The 18,496-nt window shown below is 37.6% G+C and overlaps 1 protein-coding gene across 6 annotated transcripts in view; it reads right to left on the reverse strand.

Annotated features, from left to right (window-relative positions):
* Positions 1-777: 777 nt before the first annotated feature.
* PPP1R21 (protein phosphatase 1 regulatory subunit 21) overlaps positions 778-18,496 on the reverse strand; it is a 32,314-nt gene continuing 14,595 nt past the window's right edge. For 3 of the 6 annotated variants that reach the window (XM_065679645.1, XM_065679644.1, XM_065679647.1), the window contains exons 10-22: positions 15,946-16,047; positions 15,780-15,868; positions 14,778-14,914; positions 13,694-13,786; positions 12,428-12,555; positions 11,906-12,058; positions 11,075-11,167; positions 9,720-9,953; positions 8,188-8,223; positions 6,989-7,105; positions 5,984-6,082; positions 3,865-3,993; positions 778-2,001 (exon numbers count right to left, since the gene is read on the reverse strand). In XM_065679645.1, coding sequence (XP_065535717.1) covers positions 1,972-2,001; positions 3,865-3,993; positions 5,984-6,082; positions 6,989-7,105; positions 8,188-8,223; positions 9,720-9,953; positions 11,075-11,167; positions 11,906-12,058; positions 12,428-12,555; positions 13,694-13,786; positions 14,778-14,914; positions 15,780-15,868; positions 15,946-16,047 — 1,440 coding nt within the window. In that variant the 3' untranslated portion in view covers positions 778-1,971. Of the gene's footprint in view, positions 2,002-3,458; positions 4,021-5,983; positions 6,083-6,988; positions 7,106-8,187; positions 8,224-9,719; positions 9,954-11,074; positions 11,168-11,905; positions 12,059-12,427; positions 12,556-13,693; positions 13,787-14,777; positions 14,915-15,779; positions 15,869-15,945; positions 16,048-18,496 lie in introns of those variants that run through there. The other 3 variants (XM_065679643.1, XM_065679649.1, XM_065679646.1) reach the window with 2 other exon arrangements.

Genomic DNA, 18,496 nt, shown 5'->3' on the forward strand with positions numbered 1-18,496 from the left:
CTAACTATTCTATGATTCTATGATATTGCAGGATATACTCTGTTGTAAACACACTTTGAGGTAAGCTACATTTAACCTTTTTATTCACGTTTTTAAACTCTCAGTCTTCATATTTTTACTTAAGCCTGACAAAAATGGCATAAGCAAAATGCTTTTCTCAATGCAGCCGCCTATGAGAAGTAGCATCAGTAACAAGTTCAGCAATTTGATTCAGAGAATTAAATTAACTATCAAATTAATACCTTCATTGCATGACGGAAGTCCTCAGAAAAGGCAGTTTCAAAAGAACTGGAAGAAAGCAATTAGCTTCCAACCCTAAATGAAACAGTTGAAGCTCTATCTGCTTCAATAAATGGCTAGAAAGTGAACACTTCCCAAACCTCATTAGCACCACCATGCAGTTTTCAATTCAACATGCTGCTAGTAAGAAACCATGCAGGCCCTCCCTACCTCCTCCCCAGTTTCACAACCACATCCATTCTGTCATTGAAAGGAAAAACTGTATCAGAACAGCTCCACAGCTGAACCAATGTAATCTGGATGCTTGTTTGCTTTTGAGCAGACAAGAAGGTGAAAAATGCTAACTTGGACATGATGTATTTGCGCACTGCAGCATTAGATACAGAAATGCAGCCTGGCTCAAAGAGAAGCACTACCAGGAGTGACGAGACTGGTATAATTACTTAAGCTTACCTTACTGGCAATGGATGTTACCATCTCACCACACTATCACAATGTGCAACCTGGGTATAACCAGAATTGAGAAAGCAGTGCAGCTGGTTTCATGTAGCTGATTTTATTATTACATACTAATAATACATATTGACACAACTGATATCAGAGTAAACCTTTACGGGACAAATAAGTGCCGTAATTCAAATTACAGAAGAGAAGATCAGTGTAAAGTGTGGAGCAGCACAGCACCTGATTAAAATAATAATAATTATATAGAAAAAAAAAATCAGTGCTGTGAAAACTTGGGGTATTAGAATTCACTTAGAAAAAGGAAATAATAATCTTAGGAGAGGCTGAAAGTTCACAAACTTCTCAAAACACAGGAAAAGCCATGTGCATCCCCCCACTGAACCCATAAGGACTTAATTCCATGACGTCTTTTTGCAAATTCAGTGTTTAAATCTTCTACATATTTCATATTCTTCTTTACCGTAAGAGCGAGCACAGTAAGCTGATCTATTCTACATACGCATTGTTTCACTCTTTTGGGGCAAATTACAATCACAATTTCCTCTATTTTTAAACAGCTAGTTCAACCAATATATATACACATACACATGTAAACAAAATGCCTAAAATAAGGGCTTCAAGCAATTTCACAGAAGTATCCCAATTCAGTTATTTGTGCTCTTTACTTCAAAATCCAAAGTGCCAAATACAAGCAGCAAAAGTTTCCACTATTGGAGTGTAAAATGAAATAGTGATCCCATTTGTGTTGATAGAAATCATTTAAAGCCACAATTCCAATTAATTCAAAAGGGCTGAGAACAGGAGTAATACATTTACAGTAACTGCACAGCTTGCATGGCCAAAAGTCTCCAAACTAATATTTAAACTGTTATTAACAAGGAATGTACACGTTGACAATTTAACATTTAACTCAAAAGTAGACAACTGCTGCACTGATCCAAATTTGTTAATGCATAATCATAGTTGAAAATATACAAAATCTGAAGTTATTACATGAAATTAAAACCTGGTTTTAAAAAGTGCACAGTAAAAACTGAAGGTAATTACTATAGAAATTATCCACAGAGTGTCTATTTCCTGGTTTAGAGCCAACATTAAGTTCTGTTTAATTTGTTACAAGTTCTAAATACTTTAAAGCCATTTACAGCACCAAATCAGTTTTTAGTAGACCCAATATGACGCTCAGCTTCCTGGAACAAACAGGAATTGGACAATGAGCATTCACTATCTGCATCCTGTGCAGCAGCTTCCGAAGACAGTTGCAAGCTATCGATTTTTGTTCTTTTTAGAATTTCCCTGCAACAACAAACAAGTGAACAGAACATATAATTCAGATAAGAAAATCTAGACAGATAATATACACCCTTCTGTCTGATAATTTATGTCTACAGCAAAGAAGTACGGTCAAATTCAAAATAAACAGTCCATAGGCTTTTAATAATGGAAGCTTGTAACTGCTTGCTCTGACAATCCCTCTTATCTTTACAGGCATGACAGGAAAGTACCAGATACTTCAAATAAGCACAACAGTACCTTACTTTAACTGAAATCTGTAGAAAAGAAGACATCTGAGTTACATCCCAAGACACTGAATTGTATCAACATCACTAATACTGCAAGGGCAGTGAAGGTTAAGTTAAATCGTAATTCATGTAAGTGCTATGTCAAATATAAACCTCATAGGATAATTGCCTCAAATTAAAATTAATCCCCCACCCTATCCTTTTGTTCCAAACCAAATTTAACTTGGCCTATACAAACTATTCCTACTTTAGAAAAGAAGTTGTTCTACAACTAACCAACTCACATTTGACTTGCAACAATTCCACAAAGCAAACATGCAGCTTAAAATAAACTTTTGTGCAATAGTTACTTGCTGGCAATTCTCGGTCTTCCTATTTCCTGAAGATAACACTTGTTTTTAAGCTAACTAGCCACCCACTCCAAGTGATAATGGCTTGAGCTGCATTGTTTTGATTTCAACCCAATCCCCTTCTGCATTTGAAAACCTGAAGGTACTGTTGTGAGATTCTGAACTCCCTCCTTACAGCCAGAGTACCACTTCAAGTCTTAAAAGTATGACAAGTGAAAAATTCCAGAAAACGTCTTATAAAAACATGAAGTGCTATGGTCAGTATGCAGCCAAGAGCTTCTCTCTAAAAACACAAGAGTTTGGACAACAAAAAGTAGTTTTAAAGATTACGATGCCAAGTCAAGCCACTCAGATATGTGAAGGGGGGAAAGGTTTACCCAAAAAAAATTCAAATCCCCATCACAGGGCCTTTAATCAGAATATGGATTTTTTAATTATTTTTAATCCTTCAGTGAAACCTGCTTCCATACATTCTACAGTTAAGGCGAATAATGCTAGTTTATTGGTTTCACAGTCAGATGAGTGAAGGATAGAGGCCTTCACAACATCTGCCTAGACATCTCCCTAGAACTGTCAGAATAAAGATATAACATGGATTAATCACTGACTGCTCGAAACAGCAGACTTCTGTGTTTTTCATCATTAACACTAAGATAAGTCATAGAATCATAGAATAGTTAGGGTTGGAAAGGACCTCAAGATCATCTAGTTCCAACCCCCCTGCCGTGGACAGGGACACCTCACACTAAACCATCCCATACAAGGCTTCATCCAACCTGGCCTTGAACACTGCCAGGGATGGAGCACTCACAACCTCCCTGGGCAACCCATTCCAGTGCCTCACCACCCTAACAGGAAAGAATTTCCTCCTTATATCCAATCTAAACTTCCCCTGTTAAAGTTTTAACCCGTTACCCCTTGTCCTGTCACTACAGTCCCTGATGAAGAGTCCCTCCCCAGCATCCCTATAGGCCCTCTTCAGGTACTGGAAGGCTGCTATGAGGCCTCCACACAGCCTTCTCTTCTCCAGGCTGAACAGCCTCAACTTTCTCAGCCTATCTTCATAAGGGAGGTCAAAAACTTGCTTCTGATAAATGGGTAGACTCCCTGCTTGGAAAACAACTTAAGTGTGCATTTAAGTTCACAAGTTTGGAGTTTTCTTTCCAATTGGCTGAGAATAAGAACTACATCTTGGGAACTGGTTTGTTAAAGGTTAGTGGTGCAGGAATGCCAAATGCCACCCACAGAACTCCAAACTTCAGCCAAATTGCCACCTCGCAGCTTACCTTACTAGTCATCTTTAGTGTATCAATCTCTTCCCTTTGTTTAGTTAAGGTTTCATTCATACTGCAGAGATGGTCACTCATCATACTTAACTGATCCTCATAGCTTCTCTTTGTTGTCATCAATTCATCCTAAGGGGAAAAAAAATAACCACAAGCCTTTGCTCAACATTAGTGAAAACTGGCAAAGCAGCTGACTTGTATCTCCACTTAGTGAGCTACACTTTTATGCTGAATGTGTGCAATTAAACTAAATCATTAAAAAAAAATACTTTATGAAAGAAAATCAATAGCTGTTTTTCTTTGAAGTCTCATGCATGGTCTGTACTCTTTATTTTTGCTCTGCTTCCTTTGTAATTTCCACACCCCTCCCTACTTTTTATGGATTACATAAAAGACTAACACAGCTAAGTTTTCCAATACTGCTTCCAGCCAACAAACAAGTAGAGTTTCTAGGGTTAGAGCACAGCCTGTACATGAACATACATGGCATACAAAGCTGAAGGAACCAGCATGCCACATGCAGTTGCAAAGCTATGACCTCCCTGGGATTAAAGACACATGGTGGGATACTGCACATCTATGAGTGACTACGTGAGTGACTAGAACTCAGCAATGGAGGGATACAGACGCCTTAGGAAGGACAGCATAAAACGGGATGCTTTACATGAAGGAGTGTTTTAAAGACAATTAAGATCTTATAGATAGGGATCAGAGGAGGAAACAAGGTTGATATGGCACGTATCTGCTACAAGCAGATAAAAATCTCTCAACCCCAAGATCATGATCCTCATGATGAATTTTAACTATTCTGACATCTCCTGGAAGGGCAACAAGGTGTAACACAAGCAATTCAGGGGTTCTCTTCAGTGTAGTAAAGAACTTCCTGACAGCAGTGATCAATCGGCCTAGGAGATGCTCTCTGGGGACCTGCTACTCACAAATAAAGAAAAGCTGGTCAGGGATGTGAAAGCCAGTGGTAGCCTTGGCTGCAGCAGCCATGAGTTAGTGGAATTTAAGATTCTGAGGGAAGGAAGATGAATAGTAGAATTACAGCAACCCTAGATTTAAGAAGAGCAGATTTTGGCTTTTTCAATGTCTGCTTGGCAAGATCCCAGGCAAAACTCCCAGCTCTGGAAGTTAAAGGGGCCCAGGAAAGCTGAATGATCAAGAACAAAGCAAAGAACAGTACAATGCTTAGGAAGTGGAGCAGTTGTGGCAGAAGGTCAGGATGGCTTGATCTGAACTCTCCCTGCTCTGACCATAGAAGGGGACCAGATTACTTTGAGAGGACTCTTCCAACCTATTCCATGATTCGGTATTATGCAGACTACTAAACAAATGGTAAACCTGCTATCTTTTCTTAGGATGTTAATATGTAATTGGAGATGAACATCTCATGCTGCCAAGTTGGATACTGACTGTGGAATTTGTTAAAGAAAAAAAAATCAAAAGAACGCTATGCTTATTAACAGTTCTTTAGATCATTTTATTAACTGCCTGTATGGAGCATTTTAGGTACTCACCATTACAGATGAGCAATAAAGATATGAACTGAACATAAAGAAAACACAAAGGCATTTATGAACTGAATATTTATATATACTTTAACTACTGACCCCTTTCTCAGCTGTGGGGAGCGGCAAGACATTTACAGGATGTCTGGCTTAAGAGTTTATTATCTGTTGTTAAGACGAGCTTCTTAAAGATTACCCTAAAGTTACATTTGCTTATTATTAATCTATCCATGTCTAAAAAACACCCTGGCATTTTTAAGACTTTCAGTGTCAGATGCTAGAAACGATAATGAGTTCATTGTGTCATCTAAAATCAGCCATACAACCACACCTTTTGACATTAAAAAGCCATTTTCGTAAAAAGCCTTGACTCAAGTATGCTAAAACACAGGCTTGGCTACTGTAACTTTCTCCTTGCAAACATGTTCCACTTCAACTTTAAACCTGGGATTTGAAGTATCTTAAGTCTCTTCTCTACCATTAGAGTTTCTACATCATATAAGGACCTAAATGACCACGCTTGATGGCTCCTATTTTTCTCCTCCAACTTCCCCTTACACACGCTTACAAAATGCCTCCATTACATTATACAACTTTTTACTTACCTGTAACCTACTGATGTTTTGACTAGCTAGCTTCAACTCTTCCGTGAGCGATTCCTTGGACTTCTCTGCTAAAGACAACCTTTTGGCAAGTGCTCGACACTGTCAACCAGAGCAGTACAGGGAAGGTAGAAGGGAGGAAAGTTAGTGCCAGAGTATTACTTTATGCCATCTTTAACTGATTGCCTTGGATGTTTCCATCATTCTGAAATCCTTAGATTTCAAGAAATTTAGTCAGAGCTTGTGCGCATTTTTTAAATGCAAAGATAATGTAATAGTTAACATTACACTTTTGTTTCATTTTACAGAATTACCGTCTTGCCAGTCCTCTAAATATATCTTATTTAGCACATAATTACTAGGAAATAAGTAAAAAGCAACACGAACAACTCACTTCATACATGGCAAGAGTATCAGAGAAACATGGTTCCTCCACGCTATGTCATCTACCTTTAGAAGATATTTAGTATAATTTGCTCTTTTCACCTGGAGGCTATGGTATATTCCACATCAATAAATTACAAACTGAAATGGCCACTACTGTCAAGAAAAAAATACCTCATGGTTTGCAATGAAAACGGAAAACCATAGATATGACAAATCATTTTGTTAATGCCTGAAGTTAACTAGAACTTAGGTCTAAGAACTAATTTCTAAGAGAACTGCTTCATCACTTCAAGATACACTCAAATTTTTGAATGACATCAGCATCAGTAAGTCAAAACCAGCTCGGTAACTAAAGCCAGCCGCTTCAGCTTCTATGAACACGCCTGTACGTGACACACACTGTACTTCTTAATACACCCAAGACAAGGCTACCAAAGGATTTATTTAAATATGTCTTTTGACAGTATCCATTTTTATGCATACTACACATGAGGCAAAAAACATGCCAGGAAGAGAATTTTATGAGAGATTATGTTCCGTATATTTAAGCTCATTACCATAACACTTGGCTGTGGAAAGTTCAAAAGGGATTTATTGTTTTCAGTACAGACATATGCTCACCTCAGCATGAAAGTGTACTGATTTGCTGTCAGCAAGCTGCAGATGAGATGTAAGTTCTGCTATCCTTGCCATATAGTGGTTTTTTATCAGATCTTCACGAGACTCAACATCTGGAGTCTGGCAAACCAAAATTTAAGCAGACAGACATTTATGGTTCTCAGACTGAATACTTACATCACAACATTGCCCTCTATGCTAACTTTTCTTCCCTCCTGAGGCCTGGCTGCTCTACCCAAAAACATTACATTCTCCAAACATAACAGAAGTTATAGAAGGTCACTCTGCAACTTGTCACTCTGATAGTGACTCTTGATGTGAACAGACAAAGGGCTGACAAAGAGGTAAGAAGTTAGCCTAATTCAACATATCAAGTCTCTGACAAAGATGAAAATCCAATGCAGAAGTGAACTGCTTTCACCCACATCAAAACTTCCCACAGAAATGGCTCTTCCCACAGAAGAATTCCTTCACAGAACTGAATTTCAGAAGCTCACAATAGTCAGAACTATTTCTAATGTTGCATGTTCCAGAAGTTTCTCTGGACATTTGAACTTTAAAAAAAAAAATAAACATACCAAGACAACTTGCCAGTTCACTGTAAGTTACAGAGCAGCCCACTAAAAGCAGCTTTCATGTAACTTGTCATTACCTTCAAGTTCAGATAATAAGCATTTGTGTCAGTTATTATCTGCCCCCCTATGTTCCTATGGGGCAAGCATTACACTATTGCAGTGCTAAATAAAGAGCTACCATTTAGTTTGACAGCTGATTCCATGTTTCTTTTGGTGCGACCTCTAGTCTGGGATAGCCTATACTTAAGTGTTAAACACCTAGCACTACAACCAGTGACTTGTTTGCAGCTTAAGCTCTTCCCCAAGGGTTAGGAATTAACATTTGGAATGCAGTTAGGGTTACTAAAGTACAAACACAGCAATGCTTTCCTCAAGTCACAGATAAGACCTGGATCATAGCTCATACTGCTCCAAACTGCTTACATGAATAAGAGATAACAGTTCACTAACCAGAAGAAAACAAATGCATGGATTTCAGAAACCTGAATATACAGTATACAGACTACATGGGTGATTCATGCCATTATACATCATCATTCTTGGTAACCAGACCTTTGAAATAAATTTAACAGAACCAGAATTGAAGTATTTACCAGATGTACATTGATAATGTTTAAAACAGATTACCTTTTCATTATCAGTAGTTATAGTCAACATTCCAATCTAGAACAAGGAAAAGAATACACTTAAGTGAGAACTGCAAAAATAGATACTGTAACTCGAAGTCACTTCAGCTTCAGTCATAGACAGACTTTAAATTAAAATAACTCTCACAATTAAAACCAAAACCAGATTTAAGTACTTCTATCTGTAACAAACATGGGTGACAATAACATGAATGCCTTGAACAGAATTAAAGCTGACACCAGCTCTCCAAATATATCCTTTTCCTTATGATGCACACACGGAAAAAACAATAAAAACAACAGGATGCTGCTAGTTTTGTATGATTATGCAACTGCTTGATTAACCTAATTCAAAGGCATGGTAGCATATTGAAACGTTACTTTGCATATCTTACAGCAAGGAAATACAACTTGGATTTCTTTAGTACCTCCTGAATTCCCTTCTTTTCACTTCAACTGGCGAATTACATGGCCAGTTCACTATAAAGCACTGACAGAACTCTAGCAGGTGAGTGTATGCCACTAACTAGCTTAATGGAAGAATATCTCCATAGAGAAATGAGAGGGGTTTTTCTGATCTCCACAGGAATGGATATTTAGGTATATGCAAAATATTTACCCAATATGTTGACCTGTTTTGCATTCAACATTGTAACTAGAAAAAGCCATTTTCTTCAAATTCCTAACAGATAAACTAGAAGATCAAAAACTTAAGATGCAAGTTTACTTCAAGATCAGGGATTTCAAAACAATCAATTGGTCATTTTTATCCTGGATCTGGAAAGGAAAGGGGGTGTGGGAGGGAGGGGGAAATTCTATTGTGTGCTGAGTAGAGTGATTATTTCTTACAGATGACATCCCTGTTAATACCACTTCAGAAGCAGTTAATTCAGAGGAAAGGCCAACCCCTTTTAAATTCTAGTAATAAACAGGAAAAAGCCATTTACCAACATAAAAGAGCAAGGACACATTGCATGCCATATTCAAAGGCAGTTCTTGAACCCAAGTTGTATGCAGCTACGAAGGTTACATAAAAATTGATGCTCCAGCAAACACTGAAAGTTTGAGTAGCTTCTAGTTAAAATTAAGCTATAGTAAACTGACCTGTAATAAGTTTTAACCCATTTAAAAATACTAATTACCTACTTCTGTTTGCTTAAAACATACCTAGACATTAGTAAGTATTGGAAATTCAGAACAGACCCAAGATACATATTACTTGCAAGGCTTCCTAATTAAGAAATAAGAAAAATTTAGGAGTTAATTGCCTATTATTTCTCCCTAAGTCACACAGGTATTGAACTACAAAAATATGTCCATGATACTGAAGACAGTGAACAAAGTCTCAAAAACCCAATAGGTTCCAAACTCTGCAGAAAGCATTAGCAAGTAGCTTTGCAAATACAGGGAGCCCAAGTGTGAATGCATTTCAACACAGTCAAAAAAGCTTTAATTATTAGTGTTCCACTGATCAAACAGTACTGCTACTAAAGAAAGAGGATTTTTCTCTATTGAAGAAAGAGGGGCACTTACCAGACTAGTACTCCTAATAGGTTCCCTCAGACTCTTTTCTGCGGTTTCCTTCTTTTGTTCAGCTACATTTGGCAAAACAGAATGCTCTTGTATAGTTTCAGTTAAATGCCCACTAAGAGAGTTCTTCAGTTTTTGGTTTTCTTTCTCTAGCTTTATTTTTGCTAGCTGGGCCTCTAACATCCAGTGTTCTTTCTCTTGTTCAAGTCTTGCAATTTTCTCCAAACTCTGCTGGACCTTTAGGAGGGAAAGTTTACAGGCCAGGTTATTGAACACCAGGGGAAAAAAAGCCACACAGGAAATGTTTGAGACTGTATTATTTTTAACCATTACGTAAGTGAGCTAATGAATAATGCAGCAGGTAACTACTGATTTCAGCTGCACGTTTAACTGGGGTCACCTCTCATAAATGGCCATGTTATTTAATTCGTCTGAAACATGCATCACAAAGTTACAGCTCATAGAACTGGCAAAATAATTAGGTGAAAAGCAAAAGCAGGGAAGAATCTGATGAAAACTTGAAAGATGTGTGCCTGGCACCAGCATTGTCTTGTTCTGTGCTAGAAACAACCTCTCCCCTCCCGTTAGCCCCACCTTACACTCGTCCTGATAAGAACCTACTTGTCAAATTGAAAAAAAAAAAGATCAACTATGGAACAGTACATATCGCATCACTCGACACACTTCTGTTGGAATTCATCTCACCCCTACTGATACACTTTGAATACCAGCCACTACAAGAAAGGCCCACACCAAAGTTCTTTTTCTTCATAGAAGTTCTATGATGGTGAGTCAAGCATAGTCTGAGCATTCAAGCTAATAAAAGATGTTCTAGTGTTGATCAGTTAGTCTCATTCACATGAGATGATGGGCAAAAATTATGTGTCTATGCACACTGCAAGAATGATAAACTGTAATCTAGTAACAGACTAACTGAAAGGAAAATCTTTGTTCTTTACCAGTGCCAATAAAACCTGCATAGTCCAAAAAAGCACTTGCAGCAGTATGTAACCCTAGAAATGAATACTTCAGTATGCCTTATTCTTTATTTTGCATTTATCTGAATTACTAAAGATTGCCTGACTTCTTGTATTTATAAACAAAGACAACAATAGCATTATCCTGTCTTTTATAACATGTACACATTCTGCAGGTACAGAACAAGCCTTGGATAACCCAGCCTGACAAGGATAAATTTTACTTTCAAAAAGTCTACAGGACATCTACAGTCTAACTTTAAGCTTAAGTATATGCATATATACGTACAACCACATGCATAAATGTGGAGACTATTTGATACTACTTTACCTCTATAAAATACACTATCATATATGTTAGTAAAATTTATACCAGAATACCTGTTGTGCAAGACCTTCTCTGCTTTCCGTAGAACTCAGAAGAACTCTGCGATTGGCTAAAGCCTCTTCATAAGGCACTGAAGCTGCACAAGGCTGCAGAATGATAAAAGAAATCTCAAAATATGTTTCTCAGTAGATCAGATTATGTATTCTACACTTATCTTCTTATTGTCTTCCTTACTTTAATAAAGGGAAAAAAAAAACCATCTTCCAAGTGTTTATCAGCCAGTAGAAAAAAAAAGTATAGTCTGAGTTCACAAAAGAACACCACCCCAATATGCACACCTGATTAAAAAGTGATCAAATGCATCCCGAGGCCTACTTTACAGATACTGCAGCAAAGTGATTTAACAAAAGCTGTTAAGCACACCATCATATAATTGTAAATTTTGATGGCAACAACAGGGAGACATGGGACTGTCCAGTCCTTCAGGTCAGCACATTTTCTCCAGCACACCTCCGTTTCAGCTTTTTTTTTTTCCTGCTGCTCTCCACTGCCCTCCAGTGAATGCAAGTGTAAGAATATGATGTCATTCACTCTATATTCCTGGTGAATATGGGAGGAAATTTAACTAAGCAGTTACTCTCTTTCTCCTTGGAGTCTTGGCAAAGAAATAATTACTGGAAATGGGTAATGGCAGAATTGGCACATACCCTCAGAGAACTATGTTCTCTAAAATTTTCAATAGCATTATTGCTCAGCCAAAGATTCTCATTCAAAGAATCTCATCCATTCCAAATACTGAAAATCCTTAGTTTGTATTCTCTTTAGCAAAACCAATTATCAACAGAATTGTTTCCTCTCTGTGCAAGCATGACAGCTGAACAAACCTTCTTCAAAGACTTCATGTAAGCAACCGCCTTTTTCTTGTACTGCAGCATACACTCAGCTGAAAGAGGGCTGATGAACTCTGTTCCTCCTTTAGGGCCATAGCTCAGTGAAGCAGTGAAGTGATCCAAGTTGTTGCTGAAGAACGAGGCAATCTAGACAGATCAGGAAAAGTCACTATTTGAATTAAGTTGGCCAGAACGATTCATCAGGGCAATTACTCTTTCAAGAGAAAAAACAAGTATTGAGTGAAACAGGACTTCACAACAAGAATTTCAAGCAGGCTACAGACTCTTCCACATAACTTAGACCTCTCTAATGTAAAGCATCCTCTCCACAGTTCCTACTTTTATCACCCATTTAGTTGTTTTTAACTTGTAGCCTGAAAATACCTCAGAACACACCTGATAAATTATTAGTATCAGAGGCATACACAGATTTTCCAAATCATTCACTTAAGTTGTGGGGATTTTTCTAAACCTGCACAAGGTAGGGTATTTTATTGAAACAAAAAACCCCATTACCTTGCCTGCTCCATTTGTTAAAGCAGCAACAGAGGATAAAATACAGTCATTTGTAGTTATGAGTTTCTGCGTGGCAGTTGGAACATCTTGTTCTAAAGTAGCTTTCTGACTGTAGTGTTTGGAAATATCTAGAAAAAGAAAAGATATCTTAAATACACTAATTAATTTCAACTTTATTTGACAATAAAGTACTATTGCTACAGAACGGAAAAATCCCAGGTCACCACCACCAAAAATTACAATATGAGGCAAGCTTAAGCAGCTGGAAATTAGTTTGGGTTGGGAAAGAAGGAGAGAAGGGACAAATCAAGCATTCTGGAGTATGGAAGTGTGAGATGTTAAGTACAACATTTCTGTTGCTAGCTAATGAATTCTAATGAGTTTTCCTCAGTGCTTTTGAAAAGGAAATAAAGAAAGGCAAAGTAAAGTATAAGCTGGGTTGATTTTACATTATACTAACTGTGTTAAAAGGTACAAGGTATTTTTCAATCAACTTATCTATGCTATAAAACTCTGGGTGTGTCTCATTTTGTTAGAGGGACAATCTCTAATATAATGTTTTTTTAAAACAGGGACTCCTCAAAATGGAGCTATGCTATTGATGTTATAAACCAAAAAAATCTCTCGATTTTGCTTAAAATTATAAAAGCTTAATGTCTAAACAGTTGACTAGTAATAAAACAATTCACCTATAGGGATTCTTTTCTCCTTGAGAAGTGCTATATGGTACAGAAATTCTAGCACATAACACATTTTCTGCAAAACTCCTTGATAAAAGGAAGATAAGACATTTTCAAGGAGGAACTTAAATTTCAAAAAGAACACAGCCTTCTTTGTAAGCTTTGGTTATATATTCATGTCAAAAATAGTGATAAACCTATACACAGTAAGCTAAAATTCCACTTTGAAAGCAGGTGCTATGTCACCAGTATGCAAGCAGGGGAAAATATGTACATGTACGCTATTTCCTCTAGATCAATGAAGTTCAGAAAGTAAAGTGATACTGCTCAGGAAGATCTAGAGCACCACAATTAAGCATTCTAGCAACTTAGAAGAGCAAATCTAACAGAACAGGAGTGAAAAACATGCATGCGTGTCCAAAACAAGTTGTTAGTAGGTTTGGTTTCTTTTCTTAGCTTATAAAGGCAAAACAAACCAGTTTTATCACATATTATACATACAACATTGTTACAGACAGAATACATGTGTGCTATGTTAAACAGAAAGAAAGAGAGCTGAAGCATAACAGTATTCCTGTACTCTCACCTTTTAAAATATCATGAAATCCATGAAGACTTGCAGCAATGTTTGTAAACACAAAGTTGTAATTTGTCCTAAGAAGACCTTCTGGTTTTGTACCTAAGAGTACAACGTAGAAAGGAAAAACACTATTAAGATTTGACCATGAATGAAGAGTTATCTTTGAAAGTAATCCAATTTCCATTTACTAGAAACATTTACGTGGGGTATGAGAATCATAAGAGATTCATTTACTTCAATCTCTTGAAGTAGATATACCAGACTTTGCCAGAGTAGGCAGGTAAAAGACTTCCAAGTTTCCCCGATTTCATTCAGATTTTACAAGTATCAGCTGTTTTGATCTCAAAAAACAATTACACATGCAGAAAGATTTACATGTTCACTGCTGTAGGAAGGACCATCTGGGTCCTTCTAAAGAGTGAAGACTGAAATAACCTGAAGCTACATAGTAACTGTTTCCTTATTCTTTACAGTACACATTTGGAGGTAGTTTCCCCACATACATACACACAAAGGTTCTACCCAATTTTAGTCATTTCTATGAGAGTTGTAGTTTAATAACCTTATAAACAGAAGGAGCTGGAAGGGCAATTAGTAATAAAGTGTAGTTTACTAACTACATGATTAAAGGATGACAAAAGATACACTGTCAATCATACCATAAAAATCCACAGTCATTACTTCCCCTCTACAGTTAACTATGACTATCTAAAATGTGGTACATGTGACTGCTTGCTAATTTCCAGGCCTGCACCATGCTCATGTCTAGTCAGAAGGAACAGTGTGGAGCATTAAAGAAATATTCTGGAGCACACACAGCCTCCAAGCCACAAAGTTCAGCTGTGAGGCTGAACTCAGCTTGCCTCATAGTTTAGACTGTACCTGAAGAGTAGCATTAATCATTTCCGCCTCTATCACAAAAGTAGTTTTTTGTGTGTGTGGTTTAAAAAGCCAAAACACACACACATACAAAAAAAAAAAAAACAACCCAAAACCAAACAAACCCCCAAGAACCTCAATACTAGTCCAAAAGGAAAAGCTAGTACCTTCCAGCCTCAATGTAACCAACTGAGCCAAAACTGGCACTTACTTGGTAACACAAGAAGACTAACATATGTATGTAGCTTCTCAAAGACTGCAGTCAACCTTTTCATGTCTCTGTGTAGCTCCATATTTCTGGCTCTTAAAGCAGCTGTGCAAAGAGAAGACTCACACTCTTCTTCCAAACTAGGAACATATGAATTTATTTTTTTTAAGAAGTGAGAAATTATCTTAAAAAACAAAAAAGAACAAGTTCATGACTTTTGAAGTAGATTACCAGCATTGTCTACATCCCTACTCCTAAGCAACAACGGACTAGGAATGTATTTTAGATAGGTTAACATATCAAAGTAACCTAGCAACACATGAAAATTACTCTGTGTGTGTACTACCCCCTGTCTTAGGGCCTTCAGGCCTAAGGAATGGTTTACACTCACAGCAAGGAATTGATTGCATCAGTTTAAAGACTTTTTCCTCTACTACATATAATTTACCTTTTGCTTCCTAAGGAGGAGGAGAACAGGTACAAAGGCGGCATAAAACAAGCTTTTTCTCCGTTCTTAATCCAAAACCCCTTTTCAAGTAGCCCTTTACATTGGCAATTCTCTTCCCTTTGATCCACTCCAGAACAAAGATTTTCACAGCAGAAGGGATGTGCATCTGGCCAAGTTTTACCACATTGCTATATTTACTGTATGATAGATAATCTTCAGACAGGCTGAAGAAATGAGCAGTTTCAGTGTATCATCCCTGAATAGTATCAATGCTATTGAACAATATTAAGAAACATTAAAATCTGTTCAGCTTTCATTACAGTTTCATCTGGGGGGGGGGGGGGGAAGGCTTTAAAATACATGTCTTTAGCTTTAATGCCTAGTGAACAAACATGCATAACCTAAAGCCTCAAAAACCAGCAGGAAATAAGAAATTAAAGATTCTGCCTTTTAAGCCAATGTGCTTTAAAGGTTGACTTGATATTTGCACTGTAGACGTCAATAATGCTGCATGCCTCACACTTAGTGCCCCTTTAATTTAATCTATCAAAAAGTACCTTTTCAATTGATAAGGAAGAATCTTTCTTAAAAAGCCTAGGTAGGAAGCTAAGTGTTCTGAGAAGCTCTTCAATTTCACAGCTGTTTCCTGAAAGGAAGAACAAACACATAAATATTTTTGCTCTGTAAAAATCTTTTTTCTATAGTAAGCCCAAGAAATCTTACCAGGACCGTCACAGTATCTTCTGTTATGCTCTCAAACAAGTGGTGCATTCCTTCCTCCAGAGGGCGAACATAGGAAGCATTTTCATGAAGATGCTGTGAGAACTGAGTAGAGAGATTTTTAAATGGTGCTTGCTGAAGGCTCTTGCAAACTGTTTCATGTTAACAAGTGAGCGGTCCGCTTTAGCAAAGCTCCTGCGTTTTAAGTGATCCCCAGGATGTCAATAATAAGACATAATAGTCAAGTGATGTACAGCAACCTCTTCTACAGGACATACAAACACAAACCTTGAGGGACACTGAGAAACAGTGAAGACTGCAATGGAAGTCCAGGCAAAACCCTGCCTAGGGCTTTGCCGCAGCACCCTCTCTCATTTTACCTTCCATGCAGAGCACACCAAACCCTTGCTTTTTAAGTTTAAATATTCTTGGCATTCCTTCCTCAACTCCATGAAATTAAGGCTAAATCCATGCACCATTAAGCCTCCAGAATAAACTATCCTACCTTTCTCCCAGCTGTTGTTTGTCTTTCAGCCCTTGCCCTGTACATCAGCACAAACATTTGATTTGCACAGCTATGCTGTGGAAAGTATTGAAGAACTAAAAGTTAAAACTGAGAGCAAGAGATTAATTTTAATCTTTATCTGTATCCAGTCTTCAATTTGGGTCAAAACACGGTTATGTCAATGCAAACGATGGAGCAGTAACTAATCAAAGGGAAAATTTTTACTTTCAAGAACTGTGACAGGTTTGGGCTATTATGAAGCTTCAGCCTCATAGAACTGCCTGAGCTGGCTAAAAACTGCTTAAGTAAATTCTGTGGCTAATTTCACCTTCAAAAAAAGTATACCCGAGAACAACAGCTTTTACTCTTCCATAAAAAACTTAACGGTACCATCAGCTTTCAATTCTGATACCACAGCATTACAAAAAGCTCGTTCTACAGATCAGCATAGGTAGTCAAAAGTGATCTTGGTTTTTATTTCACCCCACAGAAAGATACCTTCACCTTTGATTATTTAAACCACAATAATAGCTAAAGATCCCAGGCAAACAGGGTATGAGAAAACTTAATTCCTTCTATTATTACAGTGTAGTAACACAGTGTTAACAAGAAAGAATGATGCCAAGCTCTCATTCAGGCATGCACAAATCTGGATGGAATTAGGGAAAATTCCTAAATCTAAGGAGGAAGAAATAACACATGCAGAGTGCTCCTGACTTCTGTTGCAAGAGAGAGGACTGGAGTTATCTGGCACAATGCTGAAGACCCAGCAGAACCCAGCAATCCAATACTTAAAGAGAAAAGGAATACTTGAACCTGGAAGGGAATTGTCCACATCTACTTTGAATGTTTGGTGGGGAAAATAGCTTGAAAGCACCAGACAAGACCTGGAGTTGGGGAAAAATATATCAGTGCAATTCTGCTAAGCCACTACCTGACACTTGTCTCATTTTCTCTACCACATTTAGGGAGAGTTTTCGAACCACTCGGTGGAGAAGCCAAGATCACACTAAGATCGCTTGCCAAGCAAACAGATAAATTAATCAAAAATACTGGGGCAACAGCAGCTTCAGTGAGCAATAAAAGATATTTCACTGCTGGGAAGTCACAGCAAAAGGCCCGAGAGGTAGCATGCACTGAGGCAAATAGGCCATAAATACACTGTGGGGCAGACTACAAGATACATAATTATGAACACAAACAAAGCCTGAACTACTGAATCAAAGTCCATTATCAGAAAAGGAGAATCAAATTACAGTTCTGACAGAGTTGCATGTTTCAGCTGTGTGGAATCAGTTCTCTGCTGAAAAGCAACAAGAAATGTTGACTAGGACATTAAGAAAAATTGTGTAAGAAGCAATGTCTAAGAAACCTGATTTTATTCCCTTAGTGTAAACTGCTGTAGTATCTGAAGAATCCAGTCACCACACTGGGCTACATAAGCAAGACACAGATCCTGCCGCAAAGAATTTGGAAGATGACAAAGCTGCATAGTTTTCACAAGGAAGATTTGCCAGTTTGACTATGTTTGGTGACAGAAGCAAGAAAACGATGTTCTTAAACTAAGATCTATGCTGAATCTCTGCAAAAGTGGACTCTTGATTCAAAATAGTATAAACAACTGAGAAGACAAATACAGCATGATTTCTCTAGTGGATAAACACCTTTGCAAGTGTATTTTTCATCTGCAAAGAGATTAAACTTTCCTGTTCTTAGGAATCTCTCATTTAATGATAGTTAACATTGTCAGCACACGCACTGCAGCCATTTGATGAATGCAAGTCACATCTTGGTCTCTTAAGTCTGAGCCCTACAAACAACTGCATTGAAATTATAGTCTGAATTAGAAAATACTGTCATCCAGCAACTTACATGTACATAGGTCTATTTGCACTATGAAGTCAACAACTCTGATGTTAAAGCAGTTTTGTACAAAAAGTTCTTTTCCATGCTTTATGGCATAGAAAGGCAATAGAATCAGCTTAACAGCTCTGAATGATACTCTCAGAAAAGTCTTCCCATGGAGTTGCACGGGAAGAGACAGGTCAG

Source organism: Lathamus discolor, chromosome 5 (assembly GCF_037157495.1).
Source record: "Lathamus discolor isolate bLatDis1 chromosome 5, bLatDis1.hap1, whole genome shotgun sequence".
In the NCBI taxonomy this organism is placed as follows: Eukaryota; Metazoa; Chordata; class Aves; order Psittaciformes; family Psittacidae; genus Lathamus; species Lathamus discolor.